The sequence below is a fragment of the Oryza sativa genome, chromosome 7 (assembly GCF_034140825.1).
Source record: "Oryza sativa Japonica Group chromosome 7, ASM3414082v1".
Lineage (NCBI taxonomy): Eukaryota > Viridiplantae > Streptophyta > Magnoliopsida > Poales > Poaceae > Oryza > Oryza sativa.
In genome coordinates this window covers 2,888,940-2,908,863 of record NC_089041.1, presented here as the reverse complement: position 1 = coordinate 2,908,863, position 19,924 = coordinate 2,888,940, and the positions used below count along the sequence as shown (strand labels likewise).

The following is a 19,924-nucleotide window of genomic DNA, read 5'->3' as shown; positions in this document are numbered from 1 at the left end:
AAGAAAAATGTTAGTCCTCTCTAATCGCATTGTAATTAATCACCAAAATCATTAGGGGCCTAGATGCACTTTCACAATCTTTTGAGACTAATTAGTCTATGATTAGCCGTAAGTGCTACAGTAACCCACATGTGCTAATGACAGATTTATTAGGCTCAAAAGATTTATCTTGCGGTTTGCAGGCAAGTTATGAAATTAGTTTTTTCATTCGTGTCCGAAAAACCCTCCCCACATCCAATGAAACATCCGATGTGACACCCAAAAATTTTCTTTTCACGAACTAAACATGCCCTTATTAGAGGTGTTTCATAACTTGCTCCTTGATGAAACGGATCTATTGATGTTTCACCAATTGAAATTCAATGTTTCATTAGTGTAAATAAAATGTTTTAGTCGTAATTTGAATGTGTTTTAGCATTTTAATAGGGTGAAACATTTTTTTGGTAGCGGTGAAACAACATCTGATTTTTTTCAAAAAGAGTAAAATTCATGAAGGGTCATTAAACTTGTTTAAGTGTGTTATATAGGTCACTCTACTTTTAAAATACATATTTAGAGTCACTAATGTGAGGTAAGTGAGCTATCCACGCGAGCATACTTTGTGCACATGGCATGCCATGTAGGATTAAAAAAAATGCATTTGGATATATGTAGGAAATCCCCCTATGCATTGTGATTAAATCTGATTCATATATACTAATACCTAAAAAAAACTGACTCATACCATACGCAATAAACAAATCCCAAATGCAATTTTTTCAATCCTATATGGCATGCCATGTGTGCAAAGTATGCTCGCGTGGATTGTTAGATGGGTAAGTGACTCACTTACCTCACATTAGTGACCCAAATGTGTATTTTAAAAGTAGAGTGACCCATATGATACATTTAAACAAGTTTAATGACCCTCCATATATTTTACTCTTTAAAAAATATAGCGCCTGATTTGTAGATGCTTCCAAAAATTTCAGTAGGGAAAAAGAACTCCCCACGCGTAGGACCGACCGTGGGACCCACCTGTCATTGCGTGTTAGGCGAAAGCGATGCGCTTCTCCCTCTTCAATTCAATGGCGCGAAAAATTTCCATTTCACTTTCCAAAAAATCCCCCCCAAAATCTCCAAAAACCCTTCTCCAATCTTCGCGAGGAAGCCACCTCCCTCCTCGCCGCCGGCGATCGGCGATCGCCTCCGCCGGCGACGGCGATGGTGTTCCTGCAGCGCAAGCGCCCGCCTCAGCCTCCGCCGCCACCCTCCCCTCCGAACCCGCCGCCGCGTGCTCCGCGGGCCACGCGCACCGCCACCCCCGACGACGCCTCCTCCTCCTCCGCCGTCGACGACGCGGCGGCGCTGCTCGCGGAGGCCGGGTGCACGCTCCTCGTCCCGCTGCACCAGCCCCCGGCGCTCCCGTCCCCGCTCTCCTTCGCGCCGCGCCTCGCGCGGGCGCTCGCTGCCGCGGACGCCGCGCTCCGGGACCGTTTGCTTGCTGGGCTCGCGGCCTTCGCCGAGTCCCCCGCGCGGCTCCGCCAGCTGCTCCTCCCGACCTCCGCGGCGCACTCCCCCAGCCTCGCGCGGGCGCTCCTCTCCGTCCCCGCGCTGCAGCCGGGTCTCCTCGGTCTCCTCCTCGACAAGCTGCCCGAGCACTTCGACAACGTGCTCGACGGAATGCCCCTGCACGATGACGTTGGGAGGCTCATCGTCGCGCAGTTCCGGTGGCTCGATTTCCTCGTCGACGCTGACGCCTTTGTTGCCAAGCTTATGGAGGTTTTGTCGGTGGCGCCACCGCGGCTGAAGAAGGAGATCATTGGGTCGCTACCGGAGATCATAGGCGACCAGTGCCATGCCACCGTGGTTGCGGCGCTGGAGAAGCTGCTGCAGGAGGATTCGGAGGTCGTGGTTTCTGCGCTTGACGCTTTGTCTGACCTTAATTTGAGCGAGCAGTTACAGGAGCAGGTGATAATCACATGGATTTCATTTCATTCTGATTTGTGTTGTTGATATGGAGTGAATAATGCTAATTTCTCATGTGAATATGCTTGAAGGCTGTGACGGTTGCAATCTCTTGCATCCGGACAGTTCATGCGGACCAAATGCCGCACCTGCTCAGGTTCTTATTGTTGTCGGCCACGCCGTTCAATGCGGGGAGAATTATATCGCAGATCCGCAAGCAGCTGAAGTTTGTCAGTACGGTGGATCCACGGGCTGCTCGGGGTAAGAAGCTGAAAGGGAAGGCATCGGCCAACGGTACTGATGGGGCAATCCTTGATGCCTTGAGATCGGGCCTCCGTTTTAAGAATGTAGGTGATTTGACTCTTCAATTTATCTTTCAGCACAGTAGTGCACACTGTTTATGCAAGTTCCTTCAATGCTGGGTTTGTTGTGGATGCAGATGCTTTGTGAAGCTTTCTTGAAAGAGCTAAAATCAGTAGATAACCCGAGGGATCACAAGGTGATTGATGTGTGGCTCATCATGCTCATCTATGGTAATGGTGGTGCTCTACAGAAAAGTGCTGAGAAAATATTGAAATCCAAAATCTTACAATTGTGTATACGAGAGACACTGTTTGATCAATGCATTCGTGGGAATACTGAATTGGTAAAGGTCAGTTCTTCAGTATCTTGTGATGATTGCAGAGTAGTTATATATTTTTTCCGAGTTTGATTATCCATGCTGAATATGACATGATTGAACTTGACCCAGGACCATTTCGTGTCATACCTCTCAGTGAGTGATTTCCTATTGGCTTGCAAGGAAGAGAAAGCAAGAGAATTTGCAGCCTATTTGTTCACAGCATTGTTTGAAGAATTCAGTGATACATTTTCCAGGCAAGAGGTATCCTTTGGTTGCCTACACTTAATGCTTCTAATGTAGGCAAGAAATCATGTTTACCTTGTGATTCCATGCTAGTTGATCTAGTTGAATTATAGGTGGTAGATGGGTCCACTATCACTAGCTCGTGTTGTATCTAAAACTGTCTGTTCTATAAAGTCTATAGAGCATTGTCTGCCATTCATTTGGCAAAAGAAAGAAGTGGAAGAAAAGAGAACAAACAAATATTTATTTGGTTAATGCTATGGCATTCAGTGGCCAATGGTTGTGTAGATACTAATAGGAGCTTGAGTGAATGCAACTTGCACTGTCCAAGTGTGCAATTATCTTGCACAAGGATGACAATTGGAGTAAATACCAGGAATCACTCTTTGTCCAAACTATATGTGCTTTTGTGAATGTATGCAAACGAAAGTGTTGTACTCCGAAATTGCTTTCAAAGTTGCGGTTTTGTGAAAAATTTACCACCGGTAGCATATTTTTTTTTGTGAATTTTACTTTGATATTTTTGCAGTACCTTTAGCAGTTGAACTGTTAATCAGTTGCTAGTATTATTCTTTAGATCAGATAACCAAAAGGGCAGAGCCCCTTATTTTCTAACATTCTTACCACCTTTTGCAGCTCATAGGTTCGTTGATCGCTCATATAGGTTCTGGGGTTAGCCTCGAAGTTTCGTCTGCTCTGGATATTATGATTTCTCTGACCTCAGATAAGCCTGAGGAATTGATCCCTCTATCTTCACATATTACTGGTAGTGTACACAGTTCTATTTTGTTAGGTGCTTCTTTTTGCTGATTTATGTAAATTGTATTAACTGTTCAACATAGGCATATTGGATTACCTGGAGAGTTTTCATGAAGATAATCTCCGAAAGGTTTGTGATAGATTGTTGATTTCATTCTTCCAAATTGTCTCATCACAATGAGATAGCCTATAATTCATGAAATGAACCAGGTTTACGAGATCTTCTGTCATTTGGCACTGGCTGCGGGTTTCAATACTGGTTCAGGGGGCTCTTCTGTTGCTAATGAACTTCTAATGGTTGTGAGAAAGCAGGTTTGATAACAACTCTGTCATTTTCATTTTGATTTGTTGGCAAGAAGGCCTTGATTCAAATTTCTTATCTTTTGTTATTTTTGACATGATTACATCTGCATGTCACCTTGTAGGTTAGTAATCCAGATATGAAGTATAGGAGAATGGGAATAATTGGGGCTTTAAGGATAGTTTCGACTATTGCAGATGTGAATGCTTCTATGAACTGCTCATCATCTCAGGTTTGTTTGAGTATGATGAAAGTTAGGGGAAATATAACAGCCAAGTGCTTTTACTGTGATCTGACTTTCTGAGCATCTTGCAATACCTATATATGTGAACACCAGCATTTATGACAGCAGCACTAACAGAACAGATTGTTTTCAAAGTTACTTCCAATAACCTGACTGTCTTTTGCTGATACATCTGAAGACTGAAAAGTGATTTTTTTCCGAAGATTAAAAAGCGATACATTGTACATCATGACGCATCTTGTTGGACAATAAAGATTTCCTTAAAACACCAATATATTGGTTATTGCCTTATTAATCTAGGTTAATGTGTGTAACAATCACCAGGAACAGTAAACAAAACAATTCTGTTATGCAAGTAATACCATATATTTTACACATGCTGAATCTAAAGCATAAAAATAGCACACTTGCATATATCTCGATTATTTACAGGTTTTGCTTTTGATGTTGAACTGTAATTCCTAGTTTTACCATGCTACCTCTAATGTTGTTTTGTTTGGCAGCAACCAAATTATGATGAAGCCCTGGAACTTCTGAAAATGGCTGTTAACTCCTGCAAGTTTGTGATGTTGCCATTGATTCTTCTTTATGACGAATTAGCTGTTTTATTGGAGAACAGTAGTCTTCACTCCGCAATTGTTGAATGGTAGGTACAAAATGATTGCTGGTATATGTCAATAAAGATAAACATGTCTTCAATATTTGTTCATATGTCAAGTCAAAAAAAATATTTGTTCATGTCTTGGTTGTTCATTGAACATAAATAGTTTTTATTCTTAAAAAATGAACTGATAATTTCAGGGTCGGGGAACATGTCGCAGAATTTGACACCGTTTTTCTTGCTGATCTTGACGATGGCGAGCTGTCAAAAAAATATGTATGTGATGGCATAGAAGGTAAGTTAGCACTTTAGTAGTTGTTATTGCATCATGGATATGATATCTTTTAGACACAGAATTTAAATTCTAAGAGTAGACGCTTGAGTGTAATTGATGACATCTTGTTCTCAGGGGAATTATGGATGAACCTGGATGGAAATATCTCCCCAGTGTGTGTAAACATTATTCCTCTAGTCTCCACCTCGCCACAAATGTATAGTTTTTCTGTTAATAATCATTATTTGGTTGCTTATAGTCTGAATGTCATCTGTACTTGTTTGCTTTACAAATGCTATGTGCGTTCATTGCAGGTTTCAGACCTGTTTGCAGATTCTCCCTTCCCAATTTTCACTTCTAACTATTGTGAGTGCCATAGCCTTGTCAATCTGGCATTTCTTCTTAATGGACAAACTAATGGTTGTCTTGTTTTGCATCATAGATTGAACGTCTTGGAAATCAAGGCTCACTTGGTGGAATAAATGCTGTACTTGGCTGTCCTTTGCATCTTCCCTCTACAAAGGTTATAAAAATAGTTCTAGAAACTTAAAGTGATATCACCATCTAGTTAAACTACTTTTTAATCTTACCTGTCTTTCACTCAAACATCATGATAGACGTATTGAATATTATTTTGTGATCTGCCTTTCGCATGCCATAAACAAGCAAGGTGATGCCAGTAAATACCTGGGTTTTATAAATCTACTCTTAATATATTATGCAAGTGTTTCTATTGTAATTTACAATTTAAAGGGTGATATAATCAGTCTCAAATTTAAGAAATATCAGTGTGAAAATTATGAAGTCACATGATTTCAGTTTCTACTGGCAATCTTTCATTTATAGGATTTCTGTTGTAGGTATTTAATGTTTACCAAATGATTGGCAGCAGATCTCTACGCATTGTTTCTCTTATCAAATATACTATCATACACATTTCTCATTAGTTTCTTACAAAAGTAGCAGTGCTTTTACCACTTTGTTAATGCCATTTATTTAACATTATGAAACTTCAAATTTATTTGTGACGCTATTCCAAAGATGTCCATCAATGATTGTGTAAAGGAATTAATCCTGGTTTGGGCAACCAACAGTACCTCGATGGAGCTAGATGGGGAAGCTTGTCAGCAATGCAGAAAAAAACAGTGTGCCATTCACTGTACTATGCAATAAATTGGATCAGGGAGCTGGTATGTCTTATATTTTTATTTTATTCATAGCAATTTTCAGATTGCACAATATATCTATGTCTAAAATTGGTGGCACCCATGACAGCTCAATGCTTTCAGCACACAAGTTGCAACTAGGGTTGATAATGTTTCACAAAGGGCAAGGAATGAGACAGCTGTCAAACTTCTGATGCGTCTGAGAAATCTAATGTGAGTGTATAATCAGTATTATTATGGTTGATTGATGAATACAGAACACATCTATACCTGGGATAGAATGACCAAGTCCTAATTCTTTGCATGTTACTTGTGACCAACCACCATCCATGCGCAGAAAATTTTGCCCTATTCCTTATAGACTTGTGATTTACGACTCAACGAATACATGACAGTGAATTTCCATCACGGTTCTTTGTTCAGTTAGTAAATACTGCTAACCCCGAGAACCCACAATTGATTTTAACTTCCCTTTTATTGATTTGGTTACCACCTGTTTGCATGGGAAATGTGGATGTTGCTGGTATTACAGCAAAAGGAAAAGGTTGTACTTTGCTTTTGTAATTGTAGAGTTTACCTGACTATATAAATTTGCCAAATGCAGATTACTTGAGGGCTTGTTGAATGCTTATCTCAAAATTCATCCTTTATCTCTGCCTGATCTGCGCTATGTTGGAGATCATGGGTCAACTAGCACCAGCAAGTTCAACCTCCCAAAAAACATGGGAGACCAAAACATGGAGGGTAATGTTTCCAACAAAAGACAAAAAGGCCATAAGGACAAAGCATCATCAGAGAAATCAAATTCTGACGAGAAATTTAAGCAACCTACGATACTGGATGCTTTCAAAAGAGCAGGCGTAACTATTAGTCAAGAAACAAACAGAGATTCTCAACCATCGCCAAGTGGAATGATGTCAAGGGTTACGGAACATGAGACAAATAATCCTTGCAAATTTGGGATTGTAGATCTAATGGCTGCACCAGCTCAGCTGGATATGCAAAGATTCAAATTCAGAACTCTACATGCAACTTGTCTATCCTTGCTAAACTACTCAGAGGTATGCCATTGTTCAGATTGACTTTGATTTTGTAGATCAGAAATCTGTTCTTTCATAGTTTATTATTATATCATTACAAGTTGCTTACAAAGAATAAAAACTTATAAGCTGTTTCATTGCATCAAATGGTGATTTTTGTTTCATTTGGCAGCCTCAGGATACAACAGTTTCATACAATGAATCTGAGGTACGACTTGATTTCAACTACATAAATCAGCTATTTGAATATGGTGAAATTGTTAAGACTGACTCTTTTTGTCACCCAGATGCCTCTATATGTTTATTTGCTCCGTGAACTTCAGAACAAACTAGACAATCTATATCCTTCAAGCAAGCCATTTTTCAGTTCTTCTCAAGGGAAATCTACCCAAGCTTATTGCCAAAAGAGCATGGAAGAATTTCTCAACAAAATCCAGCCACTATTCTCAAGTGTAAGAAAGCATCTAGATGGAGCAGTTTCCATGATCAAAGATGGTAAGGTTTTATAAACAATTTTCTGCTCCTAGTTCTTCTACAATGTGGAGCGTATTAGTATACCGCAGCATCTCCTTTCTACTCTTTTGATCATGAGCATAATGGGCTGCAATTACTACCTTGAAGGATCTGACAGCTGCCCAGACAATTGGAATTCACATTCAGCTTCAGCAGGAAACCCAGACATACCTTATGTGGTGGTCTTGAAGTCTTCAGTAGCAACCTCAGTATTTAAGGAGGTTCTCGGCTGCTATAGGAAGGTAGTAATATGAATATTATGTCTCTTACTTCCAAAGGTTAAAAGCTAGAGACTCAAATTGCTTTCTGCTCAGTGTTCTAAAAAGTCGGCGCTAGACACCGCCTAGGTTCCTATTAGGCATTAGATGGTGCATTAAGTGGCTAACCTACCTTGGGTGGTGTTTTGTTGCTGTTTTTAGTGTTATATTGTCCCACTTTTAAGTAATATGCTTACTAATTTCTTGGGTTTAGCTAGTTGGTTTGGCCTAGGCGCCGCTGCCCCCTAGGTGCTAGGCACCAGTCTTGCTGAGTGCTGACCCTCTAGCATCTAACACCTTAAACCATGAAATTTTTTTTTTGACCTTGAATACTGCCAGGGCTTTGCCCAGCAGTGTGATTTCATTAAAAGAGAAATATTTACAAGAGTTTAATTACAACAAGAACCCTGGAATCTATAAAGTTTGTAACCAATCAAAAACAGATTGCTTCAGATTTCTTGAACCATGAAATTGCTAATGTTAACATGTGTGATATCTCCTGCAGTTACTTGGCATTCCAGATCTATTGAATCAAGCAAATATATCAGTTCTGAAGGAACTACTGCAGACCTTCCAGCCAAGTGAAAATTTCGATGAAGTCCTTGCTGAGTTTCGTCCATCTCTTGTCCCTAGCAATCTTGATTACCTTTACTGTGGGGCATACACAATGTTTGCGGCTATTTTGGATATTGGTAATTAGCAGTTACAATGTGTTCCCTATGTTTTAGAAGATTGTGTTACTTTTCACCTCATTTCCACTGTTCTAACCTTACTGCAGTGTGCTCATTCTCATACCTTTTGGCTTACGATGTGTTGATTACCATGCAATCAGTTTTAAATTCCGTTATCATGCTGTTTGAAAAATCTGGGGAACAAAATGGGAAGAACTTGCACATGGGATGCTCAAAAGAGATAATTCCTTTTTTACGAAAACACCTGGGGCTATCAGCTCGTAAGCTGCTAACCTCTGATCTCCCTAGTGAAGATGCTGAAAATGGATGGCAGAGTAAAGTAAGCTAAAACACATAGTACCTCATTGGTGCTTATACGCATGTAGATGTTGATTTGTTCCTAAAATTTCTGCTGGATATTGTCTGCCAGGGTGATCTCATACAGAAGATATTACAAATATACCTCAAGAATAGTGACTCCACTTCAGATCTGCTTGATGAGCTGGCTTGCTCAGTGTTGCCTAAGGTGTCTCATCTTGACTTCTTGAGTGAAACAATCACAGAAATATGAGTTCACAGAAAAAAAAATGCAATTAAAAGATTCTTCTATTCATATTATGAGGCTCCTTATGAGCATGCCTTTTCATATTTGAAGGTTCCTTCATTCAAGACTGGAAGCACCCAAGATATGTCACATGGTTTTCCAACATTGTGCGCTTCCACTATCCTCTCCTGGTATCGTGTGGTAGTAAGTATCTGGCATTCAGTGAATTTATGAACAGTCCCACTCTTCTGTTTTTTCTTAACATTTTGGTTTACCAATGCAGCACGAAGAGAATACTGGAAATTTAAACAAGATGGTGGGTTTTTGAGTTTAGCATATGCACTGAATACTAATGCTGTTTTTTTAAATCAAAAGATAGCACTGTGCCATGATCTTTATGAGGTCCTGAACCTTAGGCTCTTAATGGTTGTTCTAATTATTTTCCTCTTTTCTAGATCAAGCAAGCCTTGAAGACTAAAGCACAATCAGAAAGAGCAGTGGAAACTTCACTGGAAGAAATTCAGAAATCAGTACTTGTGTTTGTTTCTCTAATAAACATGTGCAAGACTCACGAAAAGGTTAGTTTTGTTGAAATCACTAATGCTGAACACCTGAATTATAATATAATCACCTGATGCATTTACACATGTACATATTGTTCATGCATGATGTAGCTGGTTGAACCTTACATCGATCACAAACTGTAGGTTGTTATGCATGCAATGGCAGTTAAACATGGGGGAAGATTTGTCGATACATTTCTGAAAGGTGAGGAGCTGTGGATTGATAACTTTGCTATGTGGGCCAATATATAACAAGCCATTAATGCTTAGCTTACCTGTGGTGCTGCCTTTTGATTATTAAATTTTTGATTTGATCACTGTTTCATTCGTTGCAGCCTTCAACTTCTTGGAGACACATTTCGGTCAACATAATGATATTATACTTCAGATGGTAATTTCTGTCGATTATTTTCCTTATTTCGTTCTTCTGTGGCTGCTGCTTATCCCACCAAACTGGAATGGCTTTTTTATGTTCCCTGAATCCTGATTACTTTCATTGATACAGATAAAATCACTTCAGAAAGCTACAAAAACAATCCAAACCATATGTGCAGAGGCTAAGGTGGAACCACCTCTCTCGTAAACGATGTTCATCACAGAGACTTATTTTCTTTGTCTTCCATGCTTAAGAATGGCATGTCAATCTTGTATAGGGCCACAAGCGAACAATGATCACAAGCAAGATACCTGTTGCGAAGAGATCCCTGGAGCGTTTCGTATTCCAAGTGAAGGCGCTCCTACACAACTGCTCTACCGAGGAGACTTTCTGGATGGGTACATACATACTCTGCACCCCCAATTTCTGTTCCTGGCAACGTCGAGAGATATACATAGATGGTCGCCATTGTTGCTCTAATTTGCTAAACCGTTGTATGACAGGCAATCTGAGGCATAAGGACTTACAGGGTCAATTGGTGAGCTCCCAGGTCTACGGCAGCGTCGATGACAGCCCGAACGATGAGCAAGAACAGATGGAGACTGATCCTGAAACCCCAGCTGACGAAAACGCCAACGCCATGGACGAAGATGCGGCAGAAGACAGCAACGAGGCACCATTGGAGGAATAGAATAGCATAGCAGCATCAGCATACATACATAACCAACCAATCAATCAAAATCTGTGAATATCTCTCTTCTCCTAACCTGACACAATTTTGCCCCAAAATCACTCTGTTTAGCATGTGCCAATGCAATGAAATGCGTAGCCTCCCCTCCCATAGGAAATTGAGATGGATCAGTCTCAAATTGTACAGATTACAGAACAGAAATATCTCAGATTGTGGAAATGAAGGTCACAGTCTCACTCGTTGCAGAGAAACATCAACATGTGTCTGAAACTCTGAATCATAACTGTATTATAGATTGCCAAGATAACATCTCATCTCACAGAAATTAGCTCACATAGAAAGCAAGGAATCTGTCATATTTCTTAGCCAAGAACCACATGAACAGACAAGAAGGCACACACACGGAAGACGACTGAAGGCAGCGGCGGCGGGGGGATCAGATGGTCTTGGCCAGCGCGGCGGCGGAGGCGGCGGAGAGGTCCGCGAGGAGAGGCTCGTTGGCGGCGGCGCCGGCGGCGGTGGGCTCGTCGGGGTCGTAGTTGGGGTCGAGGGCGCGGTCCATGGCGCGGCGGCCGGAGTCGAGGCAGGGCTTGCAGGCCATCTCGATGGTGATCCAGCCCAGCACCACCGCCGCGATGGCTATCACCGCCGTCACCACCGCCCCCATCCGATCTCCTCGCCGCCGGCGACAGCTGGCTTCTTCTCCGTCTCCGGCGAGGGGAAAGCGTGGGCGGATCTGGAGGTGGTTGCCGGCCCAAGTAATGGACAAGCTGATGGTCGCGGCAATTTTTCGTTGGTTGGGTTGCTCGAGTCGAGTGCTCCAGGTGTCGGGGGACGTTGGTGTGGGGCCGACCTGGCAGTGGGTGGCCCACTATCAGTCAGGGTAGCAAAACTTCAGAAGAATGTAGGGAGCTAGTTGGGCTGGGATGGGATGGGCCTAAGCCAGACTTATGGCCCATTACCAATTTCAGTTCTCAGCGCATGAAAAATAAGTCCTTTTGTTTTTTCTTCTTTTTTTTTTGACCTCCTTAGCTGATCCCAGCTGAATTAATTCCCCTCTAATGTGATCCATATTCATGATTCTCTAGCAATACTTCATCGGTTTGCATTGAGGAAGCAGTGGCCACCATCTTCATCAAATCTGGTGTCCATATCTAGTCCTTTTGTTTTCGTTAGTATCAGATGAGATGAACTGACCGTGATCTAGGGTGGTAATAGATCATGTCCATGGATTTTTCTGCATAGTCTTTAAATATTTTTAGGCTAAAAATAAATAAAAGTCAAATTCACTCTATTTTAAATCTAGACCTTAAATTTTATAGGCTAAAATGTTATGCCATGTATTATCCTAACCGTGCAATTGTGGATCTTATAGGTATTTTTTTTCTTAAACACGAAACAATCATACGCACATATACCACTATATTTATATGTCTGCATTGAATTTTTTTACCTCTTTTTTTTAAAAAAAAAAAACTAGATGGAGAGGATGCATATGCACGTACATACATGTACCGTGACAACATATGCTAAACGAAACGACGAAGGACAGCAGGAAATCGTTAACCTTATTAACCTTCAGTTAAAAGCTCTCCACCACGCGCGCGTGTATTATTCATCGGTAGCAAGTTTTTTTTTCATGCGCTATATATCCAAATTGCAAAGCAGATAGCTCTGCTGCATTAGAGCAAGTTTAATACTAGTATAGTCAACCACTAGCTCTAAATTATCTATAATTAATTTAATAGTTAATTCATACTATAGTTATCTATAAATACAAACTACACAATTAAGACATAATCCCACATATCATACACACATGTATCTTATAATCCGTGCAGCAGCTGGCTACAGATCTGTAGCCCGTTGCTCTTCTATCTTCTCTCTTTATCTCCTCGAAATATGTTTATAGCTCTCTTATCTTCTCGAAATGTGTTTATAGCTGGCTTATAGCTAGTCTGCTATTGTATTTGCTCTTATAGGAATGTTGATTTATACTCATCTCCGGCTTGATTGAATGAATTAGCTAATAGCACTGTTATCTACTCCCTCCATCTACTTTTGATAGTCATATTTCATCTTGTCACACAGACCAAGGATAAGTAATTCTACTTATCATCCATTTAAACATGATACTAGTTATTTCTCGTAAATAAGCGATTCATTAATATTTTTGTTTCTCGATGCTCATGTAGCCAATCTTGTTTGGAAAAATAGAGAGTCATGCAATAAATCCGAGAAAGTCATTAAGATGATAGGTTATGCCTATTAAAATAAAAATTTCAGATTTGAAAATATAACTATCAAAAGTAGATGGAGGGAGTACTACGTAACCATTGTAGTAGCTCTCGAGGCTACCTGCTGAGTCTCATCTACATAGTTTTAATTTAGCCCTTTAGAGATAAGATCATTCGTGACGAGGTACTCTCTCTGTCCACACATATATATATATATATATATATATATATATATATATATATATATATATATATATATATATATATATATATATATATATATATATATATATATATATATATATATATATATATATATATATATATATATATATATATATATATATATATATATATATATATATATATATATATAACAAATATTGGCTTAATCCTTTATCCAAATATATAAAAGATTTTATAATCTCGAGATAATATTTTATCTTTTATCCATCAACTCATGCAATAGTTTGATCCCTACCTAACAAGTTTGGTACTAGTTTATTTCTCTAACCTTTACTTTCTATACTTGTTTATTTCCTCAACCATCATCTTTTGTACTATGATTTGGCCCTCTTCTACTTTTTTAAGTTATTCTCAAGATGGTATAATCCCTTATATTCAATAGGGATATAAGCTAGCAGGGCAGATAAGCGGGATAAACAAGTTTTTATATAGATAATGAGCTCGTTCATTTACCTCCGTAATATTTAAGGGCAGAGGAAGTATTTATCCGTACGTCATAAATAGTGTCCATCCGAACTTCAAACTTAAACCAGTTGATCTGCTGCATGTTTGATCTCTGACTCTCCGAATATCTCTGTCTGCATGCGCCGTGATGCCAGCAATGACGTGGCTAATTAATTAACTTCGACCCGTGGTCAGCTCAGCTGACGCGACGCATGCATCGATCGAGTACTCCATGGACATTTGATTAATTTGCTCACGCTTGCATTGCCTTTTAATTTGCTGAATGGATCGATCAATCGATAAGCATATGGATGCAAAAGGAAGAAGATATTTCTTTCTTTGCTTAATTTCTTCTCCGATATATTATAGTATATATATTCCATTTTGCATCATTTATTCGTGCGTGCCACACGTGAACATGTACATACACATGCTAACTAATTAATTAATTAGGGCAATAATTAATGGTACTAGATTTGATTAGTACGACATAAAACTGCCACCATCACTCCATCACATTGGTCCAGCTGATGATAAATGTGTTGCACACCTATACACGCTCTGCATATATATGCATTGATCTTATCTGCAAAAGTGATCGATACGCTGACGATGCATATATATATATATATATATATATATATATATATATATATATATATATATATATATATATATATATATATATATATATATATATATATATATATGTGCACAGAAGAGTTAGTACAGTAATCCCTCGTCCCATAATATAAGGGATTTTGAGTTTTTGTTTGCACTGTTTGATCACTCGTCTTATTAAAAAAAATTTAGAATTATTATTTATTTTTTTGACTTACTTTATTATCCAAAGTACTTTAAACACAACTTTTTGTTTTTTATAATATTTGCACAAATTTTTTTTGAATAAGATGGGTGGTCAAACAATACGAACAAAAACTCAAAATCCCTAATATTATGGGACGGAGTAGCAGTACCTAACATTACGCACAATGAACCACACTCAAAATATCCCTCTTTGAAATGTTACATTGATCAATTCTCTCTTTCCCCAAACAAAAAGAAATAGTATATCAAGAAAGTATATGTCCAGCTTAATTAATTATTGATTAGTTTTATCTCATCGTATAATCCGATCAAAACTGTCTCTGCTTAATTTATAGATAGATAGTACTCAGATAGGATCAGCGTACGCAAGTTCGTACTGAATTAGATCTCTGAACTACCCTTCCAACTCCATCAGGACGTCAGGTCCTGCATGCATTGCTTGTAATGCATGCCATGGATAAGAAAGATAATTATATATTACTGTACAGATCATTAATCTTCAGGGCCTAATTAATTATTTGATCATTAAACATTTTGAGATAATCAATATTACTTTGAATGATGCTAGTGGTGGTGTTCGAGTCTGCCTCCAACGTCACAAGCTGACATGTGGAATCATAATTAAGGTGCTCACATATAAATTTTTTTTACTTTGATATGACATATGTCTAATCAACTATGCTATAAATCTATACTTTTTTCTTTTGCTTTTATCTCTTATAATATCTATTGCAACCACTAGTCTTTTGCTAGTATATATAAAAGAAAAATCCAAAGTACGTAGTACAACTATAGCTAGGTGACTTAGAGCATCTCCAACAGTCTCTCCAAATTTGACTTTCCAAATGTCTATTTGGTCAACTCTCCATTTAATTTAGCAAGTCAAACTGTTTTTTACTCCAACAGCCTGTCCATTCGTCCTCTCTATTCTGAGTGTATGACAATTGGACCCACATATCAGCCTCTACACCTTCTTCTTCTCCCTCATCTTTCTCACCTTCTCTCCAAACCCCCTTCCCTCTCCCATCCGCCGCCGCCGCTCCATCCCCACCCCCACCGCCGCTCTGGCTGCATCCCCATCCACCGCAGCTGCTGCCGCCGCTCTGGCTCCGCCCGCCGGTGCCGCTCTCTTCGCCGGCGGTGGTGCGGCGACGCGAGGAGGCGGGCGGCCGCACGCGGTGGTGCGGCGACGTGGGGAGGCGGGAGGCGAGACGCCGGCGGCTCGCGACGACGACCCGAGGCAACGACGACCTCGACGCCGCTCGGGGTGGAGCTCGGCGGCGGCGACTCGCGACGACCTCGACGGCGGATCTAGAGGGGGGCGGCAGCGGAGCTCGGGGCGGAACTCGGCGGTGGCGGTGGCGGTGGCCGGCTGCGACGACGACGGGGCGACGACGCCCTTGTCACAGGTGCGTGCCGCACTGCCACGTGGAGAGAGAGAGGGGGAAACAGGCGTGGGTCCCACATATGGCTAGCCGGCTTTGGTTGGCCAACTTTGGCTAGTCTGGTGGGGAATTTAGCCAGCCGGATGATTTGGAGAGGCATTTGGCTAGTCTGTTGGAGTAGATTTTTTGTGCAAGTTAGCCAAATTTTAACTTGGAGAGCCATTTGGCTAGGCTCTTGGAGATGCTCTTAGGTTGTGTTCAAAACTAAGGGATCCAGGCTTCTCTCGTATTTCATGCGCACGTTTTTTAAATTGTTAAATGGTGTGTCTTTTTATAATTTTTAGAAAAGAAAGTTACTTGAAAAGAATCAAATTAATTTATTTTTAGTTTTTATGTAACACTTAATTAACATACGCTGAGTTATCTTGTTTTCGTGCGAGAAGAAAAAGTTCCCAACTCCTCCCGAACACAACTTAAAACATTCATGGATATATAGTAGCTCCTTAATTAGATATGTGATCAACCTTTCTGGCATGAAAGTATATTATCTCCATACAATTCGCACATGAATATACACCTAAGTAGCCTAACTAGGTCGACAGTTCATGTGGCTCCGAGCCTCTGATCAATCATGTGAGTTTGTCTGCATGCATGTTTTGATGATCTAGTTCTAAAAATATTTTTTTTTAAAAAAGGATCTAGCTCTAGCTAAAATATGTGTAACCACAAACATATATGTAGCTAGCAATGCATGCATGCATCTTTCTAGTTTCTAGAGAGTAGCAGAACATGCAGGCATGAAGATCACATATGCAGGTAGGTCTAAAAGTCTAAATTAAACCATGGGTTCAGAAGAGGTGCAGCACCTGGTTTTCCATGCTATCCCATCGTCGTCAGCAATGACAACACAACATATATACAGTATACTAATAGCAATATATGCAAATTTATAGGACTTATTCATTTTGCTACCATTTTTAACCTTATCAAGTTTTAGCATTGTCAAATTTTGATAAGGTTGTCAAATTTTGACAACCAAAATTTTGGCAAGGTTACCAAATTTTAGCAAGATTTCATATGTACTTACTAAAATTGGCAACAAACTAAATGTAGCTAAAATTTTAACAACTTTACTTAAAAATTGATATGGTTAAAAATGTCATGAAAGTTAACAGACCAATACTCTCCAAAGTCCCCGGTGCATGCAAGCATGATGGAATCATGGAATAGATCAGTAGCTAGCCAAAATTAATTAAACTGCTTGTATGCATGCATGCACTCACAGTCACAGCAAGACAAAATACATATATTAATTATATGGAGTAAGTGTTTACACGTGTGACTATCACAAGACCTATGCATGTATCACACCTTTGGCACCCGATTGTTCGACTGTTCTAGTTAAAGGTGACAATGAAGACCCGTTTAGTCCAAACCCGGGCGGTGGCTAATTATCTATGGGATTTGTCGACAGTTTTCTTTATATTTTTCTCAAATATAGACATATATGATATTAATGAATCTAGACATATATATCTATCTAGATTTATTAACATCAATATGAATATAGAAAATGCTAAAATGACTTACATTGTGAAACGGAGAAAATATAGTATAACAACTACAATGTAGTTACATTGAAGGTATATTATAATTTCTATGTAACTACATATTAAATCCCTCTATTTTCTTACAAACTTTAGACCATTGAATCGCTTTAAGATTCGTGCAAATTAACTCCACCTCCTATGTTGTTGTTGTTGTTGTTGTTGTTGTTGTTGTTGTTGTTGTTGTTGTTGTTGTTGTTGTTGTTGTTGTTGTTGTTGTTGTTGTTGTTGTAGAACTCAACCCTTTCGAACTCTCATTTTCTTCCGCTATCTCGTTGTGCCATTCAATCGGCTCGCTAGCAACATCTCCCTCTATTGTGTTGTCCTCAAGCTTAGGGGCCATTGGAGGATGTAACCCCGAGTTTGAGGCTTTAAGCATGACGTCCAATGTTTCCTTTTCATCATTGATGGTTAAAAACTACTAAGCCGTTACTGATGCCAATGTCAGTGAAAGGTGTTGAACAACGTTTGAGATAACTCCTAGTTACTAACTACGGACCAACTCACATTGTTTGTTCCCTCACATATATATTTTCTTTGTCCTATTAAAGTCAACTTCGGACTATAAATATGAACATAGTCTATGTATAGATTCGTAGGAAGAAGTCATTTTTTTTGGGACGGAAGAGTAGCGGTGTCATTTTTCGACGGTCACAAATGGCATGTATTGTAGAAAAGAATATATATGTTTCTCTTTTTCTTGAAGAATAAATATGCTCCTTATTTTTACTATTCTAATAGTGCATGTTCTGTCAGATTTAGTCAAGAAAAAGATGTCAACATATGTTTCTCATGTGGCTCCGGCATGTAGCGCAGGTGCATGGTACACCATATATATATATATATATATATATATATATATATATATATATATATATATATATATATATATATATATATATATATATATATATATATATATATATATATATATATATATATATATATATATATATATTATGTGCAGTCGGCAGATCAATCCAAAAAACACACACCGAAGTACCCAACTGATTTGCTTTGACATTTGGGTGTGCTCACGAACAATAATAAAACAACCGGAAATCCCTACCGGTTCGTGAATTATAACACCGAACATATTATACCATGTTATTTTAGTTACCAGTTATATACCGAACATTACGACACAGTTATCAACTCTGTTTGATTGTCAGGTTATCAGCCATAATTTACCACCATTTATCGATAAATAGGTAAATAAGTAACTATGTTTCGTAATGGGAGTAAATAGCTAGGTAACTACTCACTCTGTCTCAAAATAAATTTATCTTTGTCTTCTTTTATTTATCTCAAAATAAATTTATTCTTGTACCGTTGCATCAAAGTTTGTGAAGCATGGAAGATACCTAAGACTAGATTAAATGAGAGACAATTAATTTAAAATTTAATAACATGAAAGTATTTTTGTTTTTCTATATTTAATATACGTGGGTGTTGATAAAAAATAAATTTATCTTAGGTAGTAAACTCATAACTAATGCATGGAACTAACAACCGGCAAAAGTACAATAACATTAGCTAATTAATTAAAAGCATGTACTCTATCTCTTTTCTTAATTTGCTCAATTAGTTAAGTCGATATATCAATGTCGAGCTAGGTTTAGTGTGGGCTAGCTCAGCTGCACACCCACATCAAGTCGCATTTGTCGGTAAAGACATTTAATTAGCTAAAGCATACACGATCCCGTTGTTGAATTGGTTGGCGTAGCTAAATTTTGGTCGACTAGATCATATATATCTCATTCTATCCACCGACTATATATGCGTGTTATCGATAACCATCGACATATGTTTTATATTGCTTAATAAAATACTTATTTCAAAATTTGGTCACATAAATAAGTATGCGACTTACTACTCTTTTTGTTCTCAAAATATAAAAATATAAGCACTTCGACCATATAAAATTTAAAATGTGTATCGAATATAAGCAATTTTAGAGCACTATACCTGCTTGTCTGGCTCGTTAAACACCATTCGTTCAATTTTCTTTTCACATTATCTCTAATAGTTTCTTATTTAATGAGAGGTATACGGCATCATACATATAGTCTTTTCTACTCAATTTAATTTTTGCTAAAAATCTATAGAAATACATATATTTTGAAACGGAAGAGGTATGTCAAATGCACTTAAAATTAACTTTGATTAGAAATTATTTCTTTAAATATTTTGATTGAGCCTTCGAAAACGCATAACACAAGTTTGTCTTAGAAAATAGTTTGAAACTATATTATACTTTTTTCATAAATTTTGCATGAGCTGTATACTAGTAGTTAATAATTAATCTAGTGTCATATACATATTACACTTTCTTATTTGTGATAACAATTAACCACCATTAATT

At 38.7% G+C, this 19,924-nt stretch overlaps 2 protein-coding genes across 2 annotated transcripts; one reads left to right on the top strand and one right to left on the bottom strand.

The window, feature by feature from the left end:
* Positions 1 to 1,090: 1,090 nt before the first annotated feature.
* On the top strand, positions 1,091 to 11,141 carry LOC4342426 (uncharacterized). Its single transcript, XM_015789126.3, has 30 exons — positions 1,091 to 1,950; positions 2,040 to 2,294; positions 2,387 to 2,599; positions 2,699 to 2,830; positions 3,449 to 3,578; positions 3,655 to 3,701; positions 3,782 to 3,883; positions 3,997 to 4,104; positions 4,620 to 4,762; positions 4,918 to 5,012; positions 5,127 to 5,208; positions 5,306 to 5,357; positions 5,434 to 5,514; positions 6,086 to 6,181; positions 6,267 to 6,370; positions 6,762 to 7,218; positions 7,370 to 7,405; positions 7,485 to 7,692; positions 7,819 to 7,952; positions 8,473 to 8,659; positions 8,746 to 8,978; positions 9,069 to 9,164; positions 9,294 to 9,386; positions 9,466 to 9,498; positions 9,638 to 9,760; positions 9,890 to 9,950; positions 10,081 to 10,136; positions 10,251 to 10,307; positions 10,399 to 10,519; positions 10,625 to 11,141. The coding sequence occupies exons 1-30, from the start codon at positions 1,204 to 1,206 to the stop codon at positions 10,810 to 10,812; spliced, it is 4,470 nt and encodes a 1,489-aa protein (XP_015644612.1). The 5' UTR covers positions 1,091 to 1,203; the 3' UTR covers positions 10,813 to 11,141.
* LOC4342425 (outer envelope membrane protein 7) lies at positions 11,074 to 11,596 on the bottom strand. Its single transcript, XM_015789127.3, has one exon. It carries the CDS (start codon positions 11,477 to 11,479, stop codon positions 11,249 to 11,251), a length of 231 nt encoding a protein of 76 aa, XP_015644613.1. The 5' UTR covers positions 11,480 to 11,596; the 3' UTR covers positions 11,074 to 11,248.
* Between the last annotated feature and the right edge of the window lie 8,328 nt (positions 11,597 to 19,924).